The sequence below is a fragment of the Eriocheir sinensis genome, chromosome 6 (genome assembly GCF_024679095.1).
Source record: "Eriocheir sinensis breed Jianghai 21 chromosome 6, ASM2467909v1, whole genome shotgun sequence".
Lineage (NCBI taxonomy): Eukaryota > Metazoa > Arthropoda > Malacostraca > Decapoda > Varunidae > Eriocheir > Eriocheir sinensis.
The window spans coordinates 2,227,815-2,245,812 of NC_066514.1; the positions used below are offsets into that span (position 1 = coordinate 2,227,815).

General features: G+C 43.5%; 1 protein-coding gene and 3 long non-coding RNA genes across 10 annotated transcripts in view; 3 read left to right on the forward strand and 1 right to left on the reverse strand.

Moving 5' to 3' along the window:
• Positions 1 to 17,998, reverse strand: part of LOC126987741 (A-kinase anchor protein 9-like) — a 139,402-nt gene that overhangs the window by 47,821 nt on the left and 73,583 nt on the right. For 5 of the 6 annotated variants that reach the window (XM_050845047.1, XM_050845041.1, XM_050845063.1 and 2 more), the window contains 3 exons: positions 17,028 to 17,195; positions 5,780 to 5,884; positions 1,462 to 1,608 (listed from right to left, as the gene is read on the reverse strand). In XM_050845047.1, the coding sequence (XP_050701004.1) occupies positions 1,462 to 1,608; positions 5,780 to 5,884; positions 17,028 to 17,195 (420 nt within the window). The remainder of the gene's footprint in view (positions 1 to 1,461; positions 1,609 to 5,779; positions 5,885 to 17,027; positions 17,196 to 17,998) is intronic. The other variant, XM_050845054.1, reaches the window with a different exon arrangement.
• Positions 1 to 17,998, forward strand: part of LOC126988130 (uncharacterized) — a 54,845-nt gene that overhangs the window by 30,630 nt on the left and 6,217 nt on the right. The window lies entirely within an intron of this gene.
• LOC126988136 (uncharacterized) lies at positions 5,893 to 8,709 on the forward strand. Its single transcript, XR_007741529.1, has 3 exons — positions 5,893 to 6,099; positions 6,249 to 6,476; positions 7,014 to 8,709. It is a non-coding gene; the product is annotated as an uncharacterized LOC126988136 (long non-coding RNA).
• LOC126988140 (uncharacterized) lies at positions 12,313 to 17,009 on the forward strand. Of its 2 annotated transcripts, none has more exons than XR_007741544.1 (3): positions 12,313 to 14,121; positions 14,156 to 14,461; positions 14,768 to 17,009. It is a non-coding gene; the product is annotated as an uncharacterized LOC126988140 (long non-coding RNA). The 2 variants fall into 2 exon arrangements; XR_007741552.1 differs by having other exon boundaries at positions 12,313 to 14,053.

Sequence of the window (17,998 nt, forward strand, 5' to 3'; positions counted from 1 at the left end):
ACTATTTGAGGGGTGACTGTATTGGAAACTGTACTATTTGAGGGGCGACTGTATTGGAAACTGTACTATTTGAGGGGCGACTGTATTGGAAACTGTACTATTTGAGGGGCGACTGTATTGGAAACTGTACTATTTGAGGGGCGACTGTATTGGAAACTGTACTATTTGAGGGATGACTGTATTGGAAACTGTACTATTTGAGGGGTGACTGTATTGGAAACTGTACTATTTGAGGGACTGTATTGGAAACTGTACTATTTGAGGGACTGTATTGGAAACTATACTATTTGAGGGACTGTATTGGAAACTGTACTATTTGAGGGACTGTATTGGAAACTGTACTATTTGAGGGACTGTATTGGAAACTGTACTATTTGAGGGACTGTATTGGAAACTGTACTATTTGAGGGACTGTATTGGAAACTGTACTATTTGAGGGGTGACTGTATTGGAAACTGTACTATTTGAGGGGTGACTGTATTGGAAACTGTACTATTTGAGGGATGACTGTATTGGAAACTGTACTATTTGAGCGACTGTATTGGAAACTGTACTATTTGAGGGACTGTATTGGAAATTGTACTATTTGAGGGGTGACTGTATTGGAAACTGTACTATTTGAGGGGCGACTGTATTGGAAACTGTACTATTTGAGGGATGACTGTATTGGAAACTGTACTATTTGAGGGATGACTGTATTGGAAACTGTACTATTTGAGGGGCGACTGTATTGGAAACTGTACTATTTGAGGGGCGACTGTATTGGAAACTGTACTATTTGAGGGACTGTATTGGAAACTGTACTATTTGAGGGACTGTATTGGAAACTGTACTATTTGAGGGACTGTATTGGAAACTGTACTATTTGAGGGTGACTGTATTGGAAACTGTACTATTTGAGGGCCTGGATTGGAAACTGTACTATTTGAGGGACTGTATTGGAAACTGTACTATTTGAGGGACTGTATTGGAAACTGTACTATTTGAGGGACTGTATTGGAAACTGTACTATTTGAGGGGTGACTGTATTGGAAACTGTACTATTTGAGGGACTGTATTGGAAACTGTACTATTTGAGGGTCGACTGTATTGGAAACTGTACTATTTGAGGGACTGTATTGGAAACTGTACTATTTGAGGGGCGACTGTATTGGAAACTGTACTATTTGAGGGGCGACTGTATTGGAAACTGTACTATTTGAGGGACTGTATTGGAAACTGTACTATTTGAGGGGCGACTGTATTGGAAACTGTACTATTTGAGGGGCGACTGTATTGGAAACTGTACTATTTGAGGGGCGACTGTATTGGAAACTGTACTATTTGAGGGACTGTATTGGAAACTGTACTATTTGAGGGGTGACTGTATTGGAAACTGTACTATTTGAGGGGTGACTGTATTGGAAACTGTACTATTTGAGGGGTGACTGTATATAAACATCAGAACACAAATGTACATACCTTGCCGGCCAGACGCTGCACCTCCTCCTGCGCGCGGGCCAACGCCTCGCTCAGAGTCTCCACCTGCTTGGCCAGCTCTGCCTCCTTCATACATCGGCAGTCTGCTTGTGACTCCAGCGAATGGATGATTTCCCGAAGGTCGAAAATCTAATGAAAATAGGGATTGTATAGTTTGCTGAATGGTGAATTAACTCTCTCTCTCTCTCTCTCTCTCTCTCAAGGGCACAAAAAAAGGAAACAATAATAATAATAAAAAAAAGCCCGCTACTCACTGTTCCTAAATGATCGCAATGATTACTGTAAAGCTACATTCTACTTTTTCCCCAAGTATAATTATATTCATTTCCCTTAACCATTATCCTGCCATTCCTAACCACTGAGAGCTGTTCCCTACTCTTATTTTTTGCAATCATGCGTAATAATTCAATTTACTATGTCACGGAGTTGTGTTTCTTTAACCCGGTAGCAGCGACGGGCCAAATTTGTGGGTTTACCGTGTAGCAGCGACGGGCCAAATTTTTGGGTTTACCGTGTAGCAGCGACGGGCCAAATTTTTGGGTTTACCGTGTAGCAGCGACGGGCCAAATTTGTGGCTTTACCGTGTACCAGCGACGGGCCAAATTTGTGGCTTTACCGTGTAGCAGCGACGGGCCAAATTTGTGGCTTTACCATGTAGCAGCGATGGGCCAAATTTGTGGGTTTACCGTGTAGCAGCGACGGGCCAAATTTGTGGCTTTACCGTGTAGCAGCGACGGGCCAAATTTGTGCCATGATATAAACCCCCAAAATAGATGATACATAATCTGATCACAAATGCTTTGATATATATTATGAAATGGTTTGTGTGAGGGGTGATTTTTTCTCATTTTTCTTGCTTAGAGGGACCATTTAAGGAGCTGCCTCGTACACGCCTACTGGCCTCTTGCGGACTCCTGCGTTCTTGTGTTCTTATGATCCCAGCTGCTACCGGGCTAAAGAACTCAATCTTTTCACATGATAACTTAATAGAACCTCCCACACATCCATTCCTCCCTTCTCTGATAACATAAGCTGCCTTTTCTACACTAAACATTCTGGCCCACCCTCAACACTTGATGTATGTATTTTACCCAAACGACAAAGTTCACACAGTTGATACATGGGTTGCGTTAAGTCATTGATGTCACTCACCTGTGCGTCCTAGTTAGAAGCAAAAGGCAGGTAGAGATTAGGGTTGCCAGGTAAAGGGATTATAAATACTTACATGACCTCTGACTGATAACATAATCCCTAGTACTTGAGACACTGTTCTTCATAATGTTAAGGAATATATCAAAAATCAATTCAACTCCCTCAGAAGCAGATCGAAATACATAATCACAGTCAGGATAAGAGATTCACTCCTTGATGACGTACATTCGCTGCAGTTTCCTTGATTTCCATACAGAGGAGCTATCATTGCCCTCTGCCAATCCTCGGTATCATTTCTGCGTCTCACAATATTTCAAACAGTACTTGCAGGAATTCCAAAGCCATTTCTTCACCCAAATTCGTTTCACCCTCCTACAGGTAACTCTCGATTTATGCGAGTTTGGTTTACGCGTTTTTTAAATGACGCGTGGTCCAAAATCCAAATAAATGTTTGATTTACGCGTTTTTTAAATCCCGCGTGGTCCAAAATCCAAATAAATGTTTTGGTTTAAGCGTTTTTTAAATACCGCATGGTCCAGAATCCAAATAAATGTTTTGGTTTACATGTTTTTTAAATACCGTGTGGTCCAGAATCCAAATAAATGTTTTGGTTTACGTGTTTTTTAAATACCGCATGGTCCAGAATCCAAATAAATGTTTTGGTTTACGCGTTTTTTAAATACCGCATGGTCCAGAATCCAAATAAATGTTTTGGTTTACGCGTTTTTTAAATACCGCATGGTCCAGAATCCAAATAAATGTTTTGGTTTACATGTTTTTTAAATACCGTGTGGTCCAGAATCCAAATAAATGTTTTGGTTTACGTGTTTTTTAAATACCGCATGGTCCAGAATCCAAATAAATGTTTTGGTTTACGCGTTTTTTAAATACCGCATGGTCCAGAATCCAAATAAATGTTTTGGTTTACGCGTTTTTTAAATACCGCATGGTCCAGAATCCAAATAAATGTTTTGGTTTACGCGTTTTTTAAATACCGCATGGTCCAGAATCCAAATAAATGTTTTGGTTTACGCGTTTTTTAAATACCGCGTGGTCCAAAATCCAAATAAATGTTTTGGTTTATGCGTTTTTTAAATACCGCATGGTCCAGAATCCAAATAAATGTTTTGGTTTACGCGTTTTTTAAATACCGCATGGTCCAAAATCCAAATAAATGTTTTGGTTTACGCGTTTTTTAAATATCGCGTGGTCCAGAATCCAAATAAATGTTTTGATTTACGCGTTTTTTAAATACCGCATGGTCCAGAATCCAAATAAATGTTTTGATTTAAGCGTTTTTTAAATAACGCATGGTCCAAAATCCAAATAAATGTTTAGATTTATGCGTTTTATAAATAACGCGTGGTCCAAAATCCAAATAAATGTTTTGATTTAAGCATTTTTTAAATACCGCATGGTCCAGAATCCAAATAAATGTTTTGGTTTATGCGTTTTATAAATACCGCATGGTCCAAAATCCAAATAAATGTTTGATTTACATGGATTTTTTTCACTTCTACGCGATATTTTCTGGAGTGTCCACCAGATGTCTCACACAACTGGACTCCCACGGCCACACAGCTGAGCTCGGTTCTTCCCGCGCGCCACTTGAACAACAATACAGTACCATTTCTTGTCCAATGAATTCCGTCTACTTGGTATCTTAATTTCATTGGACACTCTATTCAGGAGCAGTGAGTAGCAGGCTTTTTTTTTTAATTGTTTTCTATTTTTTTTTTACGCCCTTGAACTGTCCCCTTCGCTGTTAAAAAATAGACTTAACAGCCTCCATTTTCTTTCCTTATTTTCTCTCCAAACTTGGTTGATTTTACGGCCGTTTTCACAGTCATTTTCCTTGTTTTGATCGTTACCAATGGCGGCGATCGCGGCTTTCGAATTTCCACGTCAAACTGGGCCCGGGGAAGTGGTGGCTGCGGGGTTAGCCTAGCCTAGCCCCGCACCTTACCACGCACTCTCAACACCTCTCGCCTCCTCCGCAGCCCCCACTACCCCATAGGCACTATAGCGTCGATCGGCACCTGACAAGCTGCCCTTACAACCAAATTTTTCAACATCCTCATTTTTTTCAGTAAGGCGAGTCTTGATTCCTCCTAAACACACATTCAGATCTCTTCCGCTCTGATGTTTGATCCTCCGTCCACAAGAACCACTTCCCCTCTCCACCACAGCCCAGTAACAGAACCACTTTAGAATGAACTTTATCCACTTCGATCAATGCTGTCCTGAAGACCTCCCATCAACCCGGAGTCTAGAGGAAACCGTCCAAGTGAATCAAGGTGTTCCGGGGGGCAGCATGAGCCAGGAGAAGATGGCGCCACTATAAACACTTGCCTGCGCCATGATGGGCTGGGGCCAAACACCATCCAGGCCCCTCAAGCAAGCCTACCAGAGCTATGGGTTCAGACGTAAATAAAATATAATGAAAAAAACATATTAATGGGTCTCTTTTTTCAAGCAGATAATATATGGTAGTTGTAAGTGTGTTTCCTTCTGTCCTTCTGTCTCTGGGGCCTTGTGGTTGTGTCTTGTCGGGAAGTTAAGGACTGTATTTCCTTATGCTATACAAGTCTACAGAGGTGAAAGACTGTATTTCCTTATGCTATACAAGTCTGAAGTATAAGGACTGTATTTCCTTATGCTATACAAGTCTACAGAGGTTTAAGACTGTATTCCCTTATGCTATACAAGTCTGAAGAGGTATAAAACTGTATTCCCTTATGCTATACAAGTCTACAGAGGTTTAAGACTGTATTTCCTTATGCTATACAAGTCTGAAGAGGTATAAGACTGTATTTCCTTATGCTATACAAGTCTGAAGAGGTATAAAACTGTATTTCCTTATGCTATACAAGTCTGAAGAGGTATAAAACTGTATTTCCTTATGCTATACAAGTCTGAAGTATAAGGATTGTCTTTCCTTATGCTATACAAGTCTACAGGAAGCAAAATCTCTTCCTGCTCACAAAACTTTAAGCCCTAATCTATGGTGCGCTAAGTCAAGTTCATACCATTTTGGGGGTATGTGTATTTGGGGGGTGAATGTTGGCATGCATTTCCGGGAAGGTAAAAATCTGATGCTAAAAAATCATGTTGGAAAATTTGAAGGGATATAAAAAATTGGGATTACCTTGTCCTTGGCGGATTTGAATTCAACTTGCAACTCCTCTCTACTGCACAAAGCCTCCTGCAGCTCCTCACACATTTCCCGCAACTGTCGTTCTAAGCTCTCGACCTATGGCAAAACATTGAGGTGGAGAAGAGGCTGCTGGGGAGCTTGTCACTTAAGGTAGAGGAAAATTAAGTGCTGAAATAACGATGGGATGGGAGGTAAGATGAGACACAGTAACAGAAAATGTGTTTGTAAGAGTTATGAAGGGTCGGGATGATTGGGAGCTTGTCACTTAAGGTAGAGGAAAATTAAGTGCTGAAATAACGATGGGATGGGAGGTAAGATGAAACACAGTAACAGAAAATGTGTTTGTAAGAGTTATGAAGAGTTGGGATGAGCTCGCAACATCACAGTGAATGGGGATGATTGGGAGCTTGTCACTTAAGGTAGAGGAAAATTAACTACTGAAATAACTATGAGATGGGAGGTAAGATGAAACACAGTAACAGAAAATGTGTTTGTAAGAGTTATGAAGGGTCGGGATGATTGGGAGCTTGTCACTTAAGGTAGAGGACAATTAACTACTGAAATAACTATGAGATGGGAGGTAAGATGAGACACAGTAACAGAAAATGTGTTTGTAAGAGTTATGAAGGGTTGGGATGAGCTCGCAACATCACAGTGAATGGGGATGATTGGGAGCTTGTCACTTAAGGTAAAGGACAATTAACTACTGAAATAACTATGAGATGGGAGGTAAGATGAAACACAGTAACAGAAAATGTGTTTGTAAGAGTTATGAAGGGTCGGGATGATTGGGAGCTTGTCACTTAAGGTAGAGGAAAATTAACTACTGAAATAACTATGAGATGGGAGATAAGATGAAACACAGTAACAGAAAATGTGTTTGTAAGAGTTATGAAGGGTCGGGATGATTGGGAGCTTGTCACTTAAGGCAGAGGAAAATTAAGTACTGAAATAGCTATGAGATGGGAGGTTAGATGAAACACAGTAACAGAAAATGTGTTTGTAAGATTTATGAAGGGTCTGAATGAGCTCGCAACATCACAGTGAATGGAGATGGCTGGGAGCTTGTCACTTAAGGTAGAGGACAATTAACTACTGAAATAACTATGAGATGGGAGGTAAGATAAACACAGTAACAGAAAATGTGTTTGTAAGAGTTATGAAGAGTTGGGCTGAGCTCACAACATCACAGTGAATGGGGATGATTGGGAGCTTGTCACTTAAGGTAAAGGACAATTAACTACTGAAATAACTATGATATATAAGGCAAGATGAAACAATATACTACAGTCTGTTCACTCAAGTCTGCCCCAAGCTGACGACATAAATTTAAGCATGTTCGTAAGCACAGTACAGATTAGCAGAAAGTGTTGCGTGAGAAACACAAACAGAGGTTCAAAGAAAATTTGGAACCCACAGCAATAGCCAATCAGCACTCGGCTTGCAAACAGGCTAAGGTATATGTTGTCAGCTTGGGTCGGACTTAACCTGGTAGCAGCGACGGGCCAAATTTGTGGCTTTACCGTGTAGCAGCGACGGGCCAAATTTGTGGCTTTACCATGTAGCAGCGACGGGCCAAATTTGTGGCTTTACCGTGTAGCAGCAACGGGCCAAATTTGTGGCTTTACCGTGTAGCAGCGACGGGCCAAATTTGTGCCATGATATAAACCCCCCAAAATAGATGATGCATAATCTGATCACAAATGCTTTGATATATATTATGAAATGGTTTGTGTGAGGGGTGATTTTTTCTCATTTTTCTCGCTTAGAGGGACCATTAAGAAACATGGTCCCCGCTGCTACCGGGTTAAGTGAACAGATTAACAGACTAACAAATGATGATATGAAAAAGAAAATGTATTAGTATGAATTATGAAGAGGCGAAATGACCCCACAACATCGCAGTGAATGAAGACTTAGGTGGTATAACTAACCTACAGCTTATCCATGTATCAACCGATCTGTGAGTCTGGATAAAACTACAATGCACTCCCTCAAAGACCTGTCCTGGAGTGGGTTGGCATGGCAGAGGAGAGTTTGATTCTCCTTGTTCAAACACTCCTTTTTTGCATCATTAACAGACTTATCTATCTATCTATCAAGCTATCTGTGAGTCTAGCCAGAACTACAATGCACTCCCTCAAAGACCTTTCCTGGAGTGGGTTGGCATGGCGGAGGAGAGAGTTCGATCCTCCCTGTTCAAACACTCCTTTTTTGCAATATTAACAGACTTATCTATCTATCAACCAATCTGTGAGTCTGGATAAAACTACAATGCACTCCCTCAAAGACCTTTCCTGGAGTGGGTTGGCGGAGGAGAGAGTTCGATCCTCCCTGTTCAAACACTCCTTTTTTGCATCATTAACAGACTTATCTTATCTATCTGTCTACCGATCTGTGAGTCTGGCTAGAACTACAATATGCTCATCCCTCAAAGACCTGTCCTGGAGTGGGTTGGCATGGCGGAGGAGAGAGTTCAATCCTCCTTGTTCAAACACTCCTTTTTTGCATCATTAACAGACTTATCTATCTGTCTACCGATCTGTGAGTCTGGATAAAACTACAATATGCTCATCCCTCAAAGACCTTTCCTGGAGTGGGTTGGCATGGCGGAGGAGAGAGTTCAATCCTCCCTGTTCAAACACTCCTTTTTTGCATCATTAACAGACTCATCTTATTCTATCTCTCTACCAATCTGTGAGTCTGGATAAAACTACAATGCACTCCCTCAAAGACCTTTCCTGGAGTGGGTTGGCGGAGGAGAGAGTTCGATTCTCCCTGTTCAAACACTCCTTTTTTGCATCATTAACAGACTTATCTATCTGTCTACCGATCTGTGAGTCTGGCTAAAACTACAATGCACTCCCTCAAAGACCTTTCCTGGAGTGGGTTGGCGGAGGAGAGAGTTTGATTCTCCCTGTTCAAACACTCCTTTTTTGCATCATTAACAGCCTGATAGGAAGGATGAACATCTGGGCGAGCTGAACGCTGAATGCCCAGACTGGGATTCGAACCCAGGCTCATGAATTTGTAGCTAAGCATGCTAACCACTGCACCACGGAAGTATGTTAGCTTTATACCATATGGCCAAACTCCTTGAATTGATAACATTCAGCTAACTACATGTTCATTCATTCACACTACAGCTATAAACATCTTCACCACTAATTCTCTCAGCTAACTCTATAACCTGCCTCTCCTTCCCTATAATCTCCCTCCATGCTCCCTAACTTACGGGTCGTTCCTAAATACTTAACCCAGTAGCTGCGGGGATCATGTTTCTTAATGGTCCCTCTGAGCGAGAAAAATGAGAAAAAATCACCCCTCACACAAACCATTTCATAATATATATCAAAGCATTTGTGATCAGATTATGTATCATCTATTTTGGGGGTTGATATCATGGCACAAATTTGCCCCGTCGCTGCTACACGGTAAAGCCACAAATTTGGCCCGTCACTGCTACACGGTGAAGCCACAAATTTGGCCTGTCGCTGCTACACGGTGAAGCCACAAATTTGACCCGTCGCTGCTACACGGTAAAGCCATAAATTTGACCCGTCGCTGCTACCAGGTTAAACTCCTCCACCTCTGACTCCTCCCTCCCAAAACTACCTCAACATTTTGCTTGATAAATACTTTGCATGGTATCACAAAACCAATTATTTCAGTGAGTTTTTGCTAAGAGAAACATTAATCTTTATCAAGTTCTTTTGTTTGCATCTACTAAAGGGATCCAATGCTTTACGAACTCACTAACTTCAAGTAATAGGATTGTGTCACCAGAAGTACAAATTAGCTACTATGGGTTCTGAAACACTTCCATTCACTGGTGCCCTGCTACCCTCTGCTCCTTCCTTCATTCTTCTACTACACTCCCTGTTGTAAGGATTCAAGATACTGGATGATATAACATACCTCTGACTCCCTTCCACACAAACCCTAAAAATGTTGCTCATTATACAATCTGCTTAACCGTGTAGCAGCGACGGGCCAAATTTGTGGCTTTACCGTGTAGCAGTGACGGGCCAAATTTGTGGCTTCACCGTGTAGCAGCGACGGGTCAAATTTGTGGCTTTACTGTGTAGCAGCGACGGGCCAAATTTGTGGCTTCACCGTGTAGCAGCGACGGGCCAAATTTGTGGCTTTACCGTGTAGCAGCGATGGGTCAAATTTGTGGCTTCACCGTGTAGCAGCGACCGGCCAAATTTGTGGCTTTACCGTGTAGCAGCGACGGGTCAAATTTGTGGCTTTACCATGTAGCAGTGACGGGCCAAATTTGTGGCTTCACCGTGTAGCGACGGGTCAAATTTGTGGCTTCACCGTGTAGCGACGGGTCAAATTTGTGGCTTTACCGTGTAGCAGCGCCGGGCCCAATTTGTGGATGTACCGTGTAACGGGCCAAATTTGTGGCTTTACCGTGTAGCAGCAATGGGCCAAATTTGTGGCTTTACCGTGTAGCAGCGACGGGCCAAATTTGTGGCTTCACCGTGTAGCAGCGACGGGCCAAATTTGTGGCTTTACTGTGTAGCAGCGACGGGCCAAATTTGTGCCATGATATAAACCCCAAAAATAGATGATACATAATCTGATCACAAACGCTTTGATATATATTATGAAATGGTTTGTGTGAGGGGTGATTTTTTCTCATTTTTCTCGCTCGGAGGGACCATTAAGAAACATGATCCCCGCTGATACCGGGTTAAACTAAATCACTAGGAACACTGTAAGAAGCTTTTAATCTTTCTAGTAAGCAACCACTTAAACCTTAGCTATTGACATCCCACAAGACTGCTCTGCCCACCACATCACATGCTGCTGACAGACAACTGTTTAACACTATCACAAAGGCAGAATGGAGATAACCCAGCATCTTAAACTACCAATATCGACATCCACCTTCATGCACTGAGAAACAGCCATATCCACTAGCATGCACCGTGGATTAGAGTGCACAAAACAGCTCTAGGATAAGCACATCACGGTACATACGGTGCTCTCGTAAGTACTGTTGGCAGCGTAGAAGGGAACAGTTGGAAAGTTTCGTTTAGTCGGCGCAACATCTGTGGTCATATGCCGGAGAGAGACGGAAGGGGAAGGAGTTATAGGAGAAGGGAACAGTTGGAAAGTTTCGTTTAGTCGGCGCAACATCTGTGGTCATATGCCGGAGAGAGACAGAAGGGGAAGGAATTATAGGAGAAGGGAACAGTTGGAAAGTTTGGTTTAGTCGGCGCAACATCTGTGGTCATATGCCGGAGAGAGACAGAAGGGGAAGGAACTATAGGAGAAGGGAACAGACCCCAGGAGACGGGACACAACCCCTGATTAATACCTGGTACCCATTCACTGCTGGGTGGACAGGGGCGTAGGGTATCGGAAAAGCCGCCCAAATTTTTCCACTCCGCCCGGGGATCGAACCCAGGCTCTCTCAGTTGTGAGCCGAGTGTGCTAACCACTGCACCACGAAGCCTGAGATATAAGAGTTAATATCTGAAGTGTAGATGTTATCCTTAAATTGTATATTCCATAGGTCAGGCCCAACCTCAATGATGCTGTACAATGTTAGTGACCATATTAAAGAATAGATGTAATGTTTCCAGAATCTATCCAAAGAATAACAAAATCATCCAAGTTCTAATCACCTTGCCAAACATAGAATGATTAAAGCAGTTTGACCCGGTAGCAGCGACGGGCCAAATTTGTGTCTTTACCGTGTAGCAGCGACGGGGCAAATTTGTGTCTTTACCGTGTAGCAGCGACGGGCCAAATTTGTGGCTTCACCGTGTAGCAGCGACGGGCCAAATTTGTGGCTTTACCGTGTAGCAGCGACGGGCCAAATTTGTGTCTTTACCGTGCAGCAGCGACGGGCCAAATTTGTGCCATGATATAAACCCCAAAAAATAGATGATACATAATCTGATCACAAATGCTTTGATATATATTATGAAATGGTTTGTGTGAGGGGTGATTTTTTCTCATTTTTCTCGCTTGGAGGGACCATTAAGAAACATGGTCCCCGCTGCTACCAGGTTAAGCTGCGTTCTTTGGAAATGCTGAGCCCTTAGGTGACATGATAAGTATCTGGAGGATTAAAGGGGAGGGAATGGAAATGAAATACTTGAAGTTAAAAGTACATGTTAACTCCCACAGCAATAAGTATGAGACAGGTTTGTTCGAGCAGGAGACAGAAATGGAAGGAGCTTTTCTTATAAACATGGTAGTGGATGTATGAAATGATCTAGTTTTGAGTTAATACAGAGACAATGGACCATATTGCCTAGCCAGTCGGTGAACTATCAAACCAGTACTTTCCACAGCATTCAAGTTATGTACAAGAGTGCATCTGAGGCTGCCTCCAGGATACACCAACATCTGTGGTCATATGCCGGAGAGAGACAGAAGGGGAAGGAAGGAAAGTTTCGTTTAGTCGGCGCAATATCTGTGGTCATAAGCCGGAGAGAGACAGAAGGGGAAGGAAGGAAAGTGTCGGGTAGACGACCCAACATCTGTGGTCATAAGCCGGAGAGAGACAGAAGGGGAAGGAAGGAAAGTTTCGTTTAGTCGGCGCAACATCTGTGGTCATAAGCCGGAGAGAGACAGAAGGGGAAGGAAGGAAAGTTTCGTTTAGTCGGCGCAACATCTGTGGTCATAAGCCGGAGAGAGACAGAAGGGGTAGGAATTATACGGGAAGGGAACAGACCCCAGGAGACGGGACACAACCCTTGATTAATACCTGGTACCCATTCACTGCTGGGTATCGGAAAAGCCGCCCAAATTTTTCAACTCCGCCCGGGAATCGAACCCAGGCTCTCGGTTGTGAGCTGAGTGTGCTAACCACTGCACCACGAAGCCCCAAGCTGAACAAGAACAGCTCAACTTACATATATATTTCCCCCCATAGATCTTGCCTCCTAAAGTGTTAGCCTAGGATAGTTTTCTCTTATTTCTTTCTTTCCTGTAAAATTTCCATGTCCCAGCTCTCAACAAGGGACGTACGCTGACATCCATGCTTTACTTACGCTAAACAACTATTTTGGAGTGCAATTTTCAAGCCATAAAATACTTGTCCCGAAATTTGGGTTTAAGAAATTACAAGTTTGTTTCTTCTTTGTCTTTCTGCGGTTCCCTGTACGGGTCACGACGGTAGGTCATCACTTTCCACCTCCTCCTGACCTCTGCATCTCTCACTGCTACACCAGTCACCATAAGGGTAGGCGGTGGCTGAGTGGTAGCGTGCTGGGCCCACATTCACCGCGTGACAGGACGGGACACAGCCCCCGATTAATACCTGGTTGGGTGGACAGGGGCATAGGGTATCGGAAAAGCCGCCCAAATTTTTCCACTCCGCCCGGGAATCGAACCTGGGCTCTCTCGGTTGTGAGCCGAGTGTGCTAACCACTGCACCACGAAGCCCCCGCACAGTTAAGATGTACTTTTGCTCATTTGTTCTTTGTTATATCCATTTTTCCTTTGTAATGTGTTATTTTTACAGTCATGCACAAACCTCTCCCATAAAGTGTTCTTCCTTGGGTTAGAGAGTTATAGCTTGTAGGTATATTATAAAGTTTACATTGTCTCTATTTGACCCATGTTAGAAGTACAGAGACTATGCTATGCTATGTAAAATATCAAATATATTCCTCAATCTACATGTTTTGCTTATACCAATGTGACCCGAGCCCTCTGCACCACCATCATCTATACATATGAAAAGGAAAATAGTTTCAAAATTACCAAAACTTTCTTTAGCAACCTCTCCAGGAAAGCAGCCTTCATGTCACTCAAGGGCCACCTCAACCCCACTGTACGTCTCCTATACATCAAATATCCATGGACTTCCTCCCTACTGTGTACTGAGGCTAACTTGGAGCTGGAGATCTGAAGCTAGTTAGAGAGTTATCCATGCCTTATGTTGACAAAAGGAGCATTTTAAGCTTATAGAATAGGCTACACATTGTCCACACCCATTAGAAAAGAATGATTCACGATGTTTAAACTATTCTTAAGGTGATATTACACTGGGCAAGTTTTCCGTGGATCGTCAGTCAAACCACGATTTCCGCTGGCGTGGTTTTCTGATGTGTCCGCGATCTTTCAAAGCCACGGTAGATTTCACTGAAGAACGACGGTATTGCTCATCATCATCATCAGCAGCAATAGCAGGAAATAAATGAGAACTACGGTAGCGGAAATTGAGGTTTGACTGAAGATCCACGGTAGCGGAAATCGAGGTTTGACTGAAGATCCACGGTAGCGGAAATCGAGGTTTGACTTAAGATCCACGGTAGCGGAAATCGAGGTTTGACTGAAGATCCACGGTAGCGGAAATCGAGGTTTGACTGAAGATCCACGGTAGCGGAAACTGAGGTTTGACTGAAGATCCACGGTAGCGGAAATCGAGGTTTGACTGAAGATCCACGGTAGCGGAAATCGAGGTTTGACTGAAGATCCACGGTAGCGGAAATCGAGGTTTGACTGAAGATCCACGGTAGCGGAAATCGAGGTTTGACTGAAGATCCACGGTAGCGGAAATCGAGGTTTGACTGAAGATCCACGGTAGCGGAAATCGAGGTTTGACTGAAGATCCACGGTAGCGGAAATCGAGGTTTGACTGAAGATCCACGGTAGCGGAAATTGAGGTTTGACTGAAGATCCACGGTAGCGGAAATTGAGGTTTGACTGAAGATCCACGGTAGCGGAAATCGTGGTTTGACTGAAGATCCACGGTAGCGGAAATTGAGGTTTGACTGAAGATCCACGGTAGCGGAAATCGTGGTTTGACTGAAGATCCACGGTAGCGGAAATTGAGGTTTGACTGAAGATCCACGGTAGCAGAAATCGAGGTTTGACTGAAGATCCACGGTAGCGGAAATCGAGGTTTGACTGAAGATCCACGGTAGCGGAAATCGTGGTTTGACTGAAGATCCACGGTAGCGGAAATCGTGGTTTGACTGAAGATCCACGGTAGCGGAAATCGAGGTTTGACTGAAGATCCACGGTAGCGGAAATCGAGGTTTGACTGAAGATCCACGGTAGCGGAAATCGAGGTTTGACTGAAGATCCACGGTAGCGGAAATTGAGGTTTGACTGAAGATCCACGGTAGCGGAAATCGAGGTTTGACTGAAGATCCACGGTAGCGGAAATCGAGGTTTGACTGAAGATCCACGGTAGCGGAAATCGAGGTTTGACTGAAGATCCACGGAAAACTTGCCCAGTGTAAAAGCCCTTTAAGTTATCTAGGATTTCCATTCAAAAAATTTTCTACTTCTATTTCAACACTGGAACTGAAAAGCACTAGATGTTATTGTGGATACAGAGGCTGAACTTTAACCACAATTTAACATGTGAGGTGACTTGGTACATTCATCTACGTGCAGGAAATGTTCATCAAAATTGTGTTGTTCCTTTTCAAGCTTGACCTACTCAGTGGAATGACTGGTCCACTATCTCTCGACACACATAAAACATCGAACTGCTACAAATAACATAGATTCTTTGCAATATGGGTAGGCGGTGGCTGAGTGGTAGCGTGCTGGGCCCACATTCACCGCGTGACGGACGACGCGGGTTCGAATCCCCACGCTACCACCTGGGATTTTTCAGTCACCGCCGAGTGGCTTAAAACTACCCACATGCTGTCCTGAAGACCACCCATCAACCCGGACTCTAGCGGAAACCGTCCAAATGAATCAAGGAGTTCCGGGGGGCAGCATGAGCCAGGGGAAGATGGCGCCACTATAAACACTTGCCTGTGCCATGACGGGCTGGGGCCAACTACCATCCAGGCCCCACATGAGAGCCTACCAGCGCTATGGGCATACACGTAAAATAAATAAAAAAATAAAAAGTTAGCAGCCATGGCATGCAAGGAAAAACAGCCAACTATCTGAGGTCTGGGGTCTGAGGCAAGGCTGTTTCTGCGGTAAGCTTGACACTAAACACTGGATCACTAGGGTATGTGCAACAGCTTAGCGGATTGCGTCATCATTCATCACAGGGAATGAATGATTGACAGCTGCCTGATATCGACAAGATGCAAACACTCATGCATCATCTACTCCATCTAAAGCCCAGCCAAACTGTCTATTCCGTTTGGGCGTACGCTTCTGTGGGTCAGTTTCTCCACTCTGCCACACAGTCCTAAGAGCTATCCCTTCCTCTCATATGTAAGGTAAAGATAACATATGAGAGGATGGGATAGGTTTGGGACTGTGTGGCAGAGCAGAGGGGAGGAATGGACCAGTGGGAGTGTACGCCAAAACGGACTCGACAATTTGGCTGGACCAGAGTGCACACAATAAAGCAAGTCTGTACAAATTGATTTCAGGTCAACGAGCCAGTTCCACAGTCCAACACAGCGTCTTCGTAACACCCCGAACCAAACTACAGAATCCCATACAATCCAAAACGGTGAGGTCTTCAATGCCACACTAAATACACAAGACTTTTCCTGTATAGTTTCATCAAATTTGTGAACTTAAATACAAACACCAGACACTAGACAAGGAAATTTTGAAGGCTCTGGTATTGGTTTGGGAGCTTACTAACCCATCATGGCGAACTGTGAAACTGGCCCTTAAACACAACAAACAGGTTAGGTTAGGTTAGGTTAGGTTAGGTTAGGTTAGGTTAGGCAGCACTAAGAACCGGTTTCACAGTCCAACACAGTGTCTCCGTAACACCCCGAACCAAACTCCAGAATCCCATACAATCCAAAACGGTGAGGTCTTCAATGCCACACTAAATACACAAGACCTTTCCTGTATAGTTTCATCAAATTTGTGAACTTAATTATAAACACCAGACACTAGACAAGGAAATTTTGAAGGCTCTGGTATTGGTTTGGGAGCTTACTAACCCATCATGGCGAACTGTGAGACTGGCCAACCTCCACCAATGGTTATGATATGCTTGATAATTGAAGAATGAGTCTCAGCCTTCAGTGAGGGAGTATCCATGTGCAACTCAACTCCCTGACCTTGACTTAGAAAAACTGTGTTGAAAATTCCGCTCAAAAATACGTATAGTCATCCCTCAAATAGTACAGTTTTATGTGGATTTTCATAGATTTTTTTAGGATTTTAAAATTTCCCGACAAGCAGGATATTTAAAAATCCTAAAACGATCTTCAACGACAATCCGTATAAAGCCAAAACCGTGCTATTTGAGGGCCGACTGTATACGGTACAATGTAAATACCTATGTTCAAATCTTTACGATGAAGGCGCCTCTCCTTACCTCCTTATCCCTGGTTCCCTGAAGGGCTATTTGGGCCTCCTGTTCCCGCACCTGCATGGTAAGCTTGTCCCGTACAGCCACAAGCTCCTCCACTTCTTGGTCGCGCTCACTGGCGTGCTCCTCAAGGAACTGGCGGGCTGATTTCAATTGCCTATCAGCCACTTCAAGCTGAGGATAAAATCATTGCAAATTAACCGTGTAGCAGCGAGGGCCAAATTTGTGGCTTTACCGTGTAGCAGCGAGGGCCAAATTTGTGGCTTTACCGTGTAGCAGCGAGGGCCAAATTTGTGGCTTTACCATGTAGCAGCGATGGGCCAAATTTGTGGCTTTACCGTGTAGCTGCGACGGGCCAAATTTGTGCCATGATATAAACCCCCAAAATAGATGATACATAATCTGATCACAAATGCTTTGATATGTATTATGAAATGGTTTGTGTGAGGGGTGATTTTTTCTCATTTTTCTCGCTTGGTGGGACCATTAAGAAACATGATCCCCGCTGCTACTGGGTTAAGGAAAAATAATGTGCAAATACAAGTATTACACATAGCTATACACACACAAAGACACAGAGGGTATGCTTTCTATATATATCTCCAGCGAGCTAAATCTATCCTGCTTGTGGTGTGAGTAGAATGGATGGAATGAGTAATGAAAGTGTGTACGAGCGTTTTGGAATGTGTCTTGGGGGTGAAGGGAAGAGGTGTGGAGTGGTGGAAGAAGTGAAGCGACAGACTTTAAAGTGGTTTGGCCACATGGAGTGAATGGAGGAGAGTAAGATGACCAGAAGGGTGTATGTGAGTGAGATAGAGGGAGGGAATGCTAGAAGTTGGAAAGTTTGGTTTAGTGGGCGCAACATCTGTGGTCATATGCCGGAGAGAGACAGAAGGGGAAGGAATTATAGGAGAAGGGAACAGACCCCAGAAGACGGGACACAACCCCCAATTAATACCTGGTACCCATTCACTGCT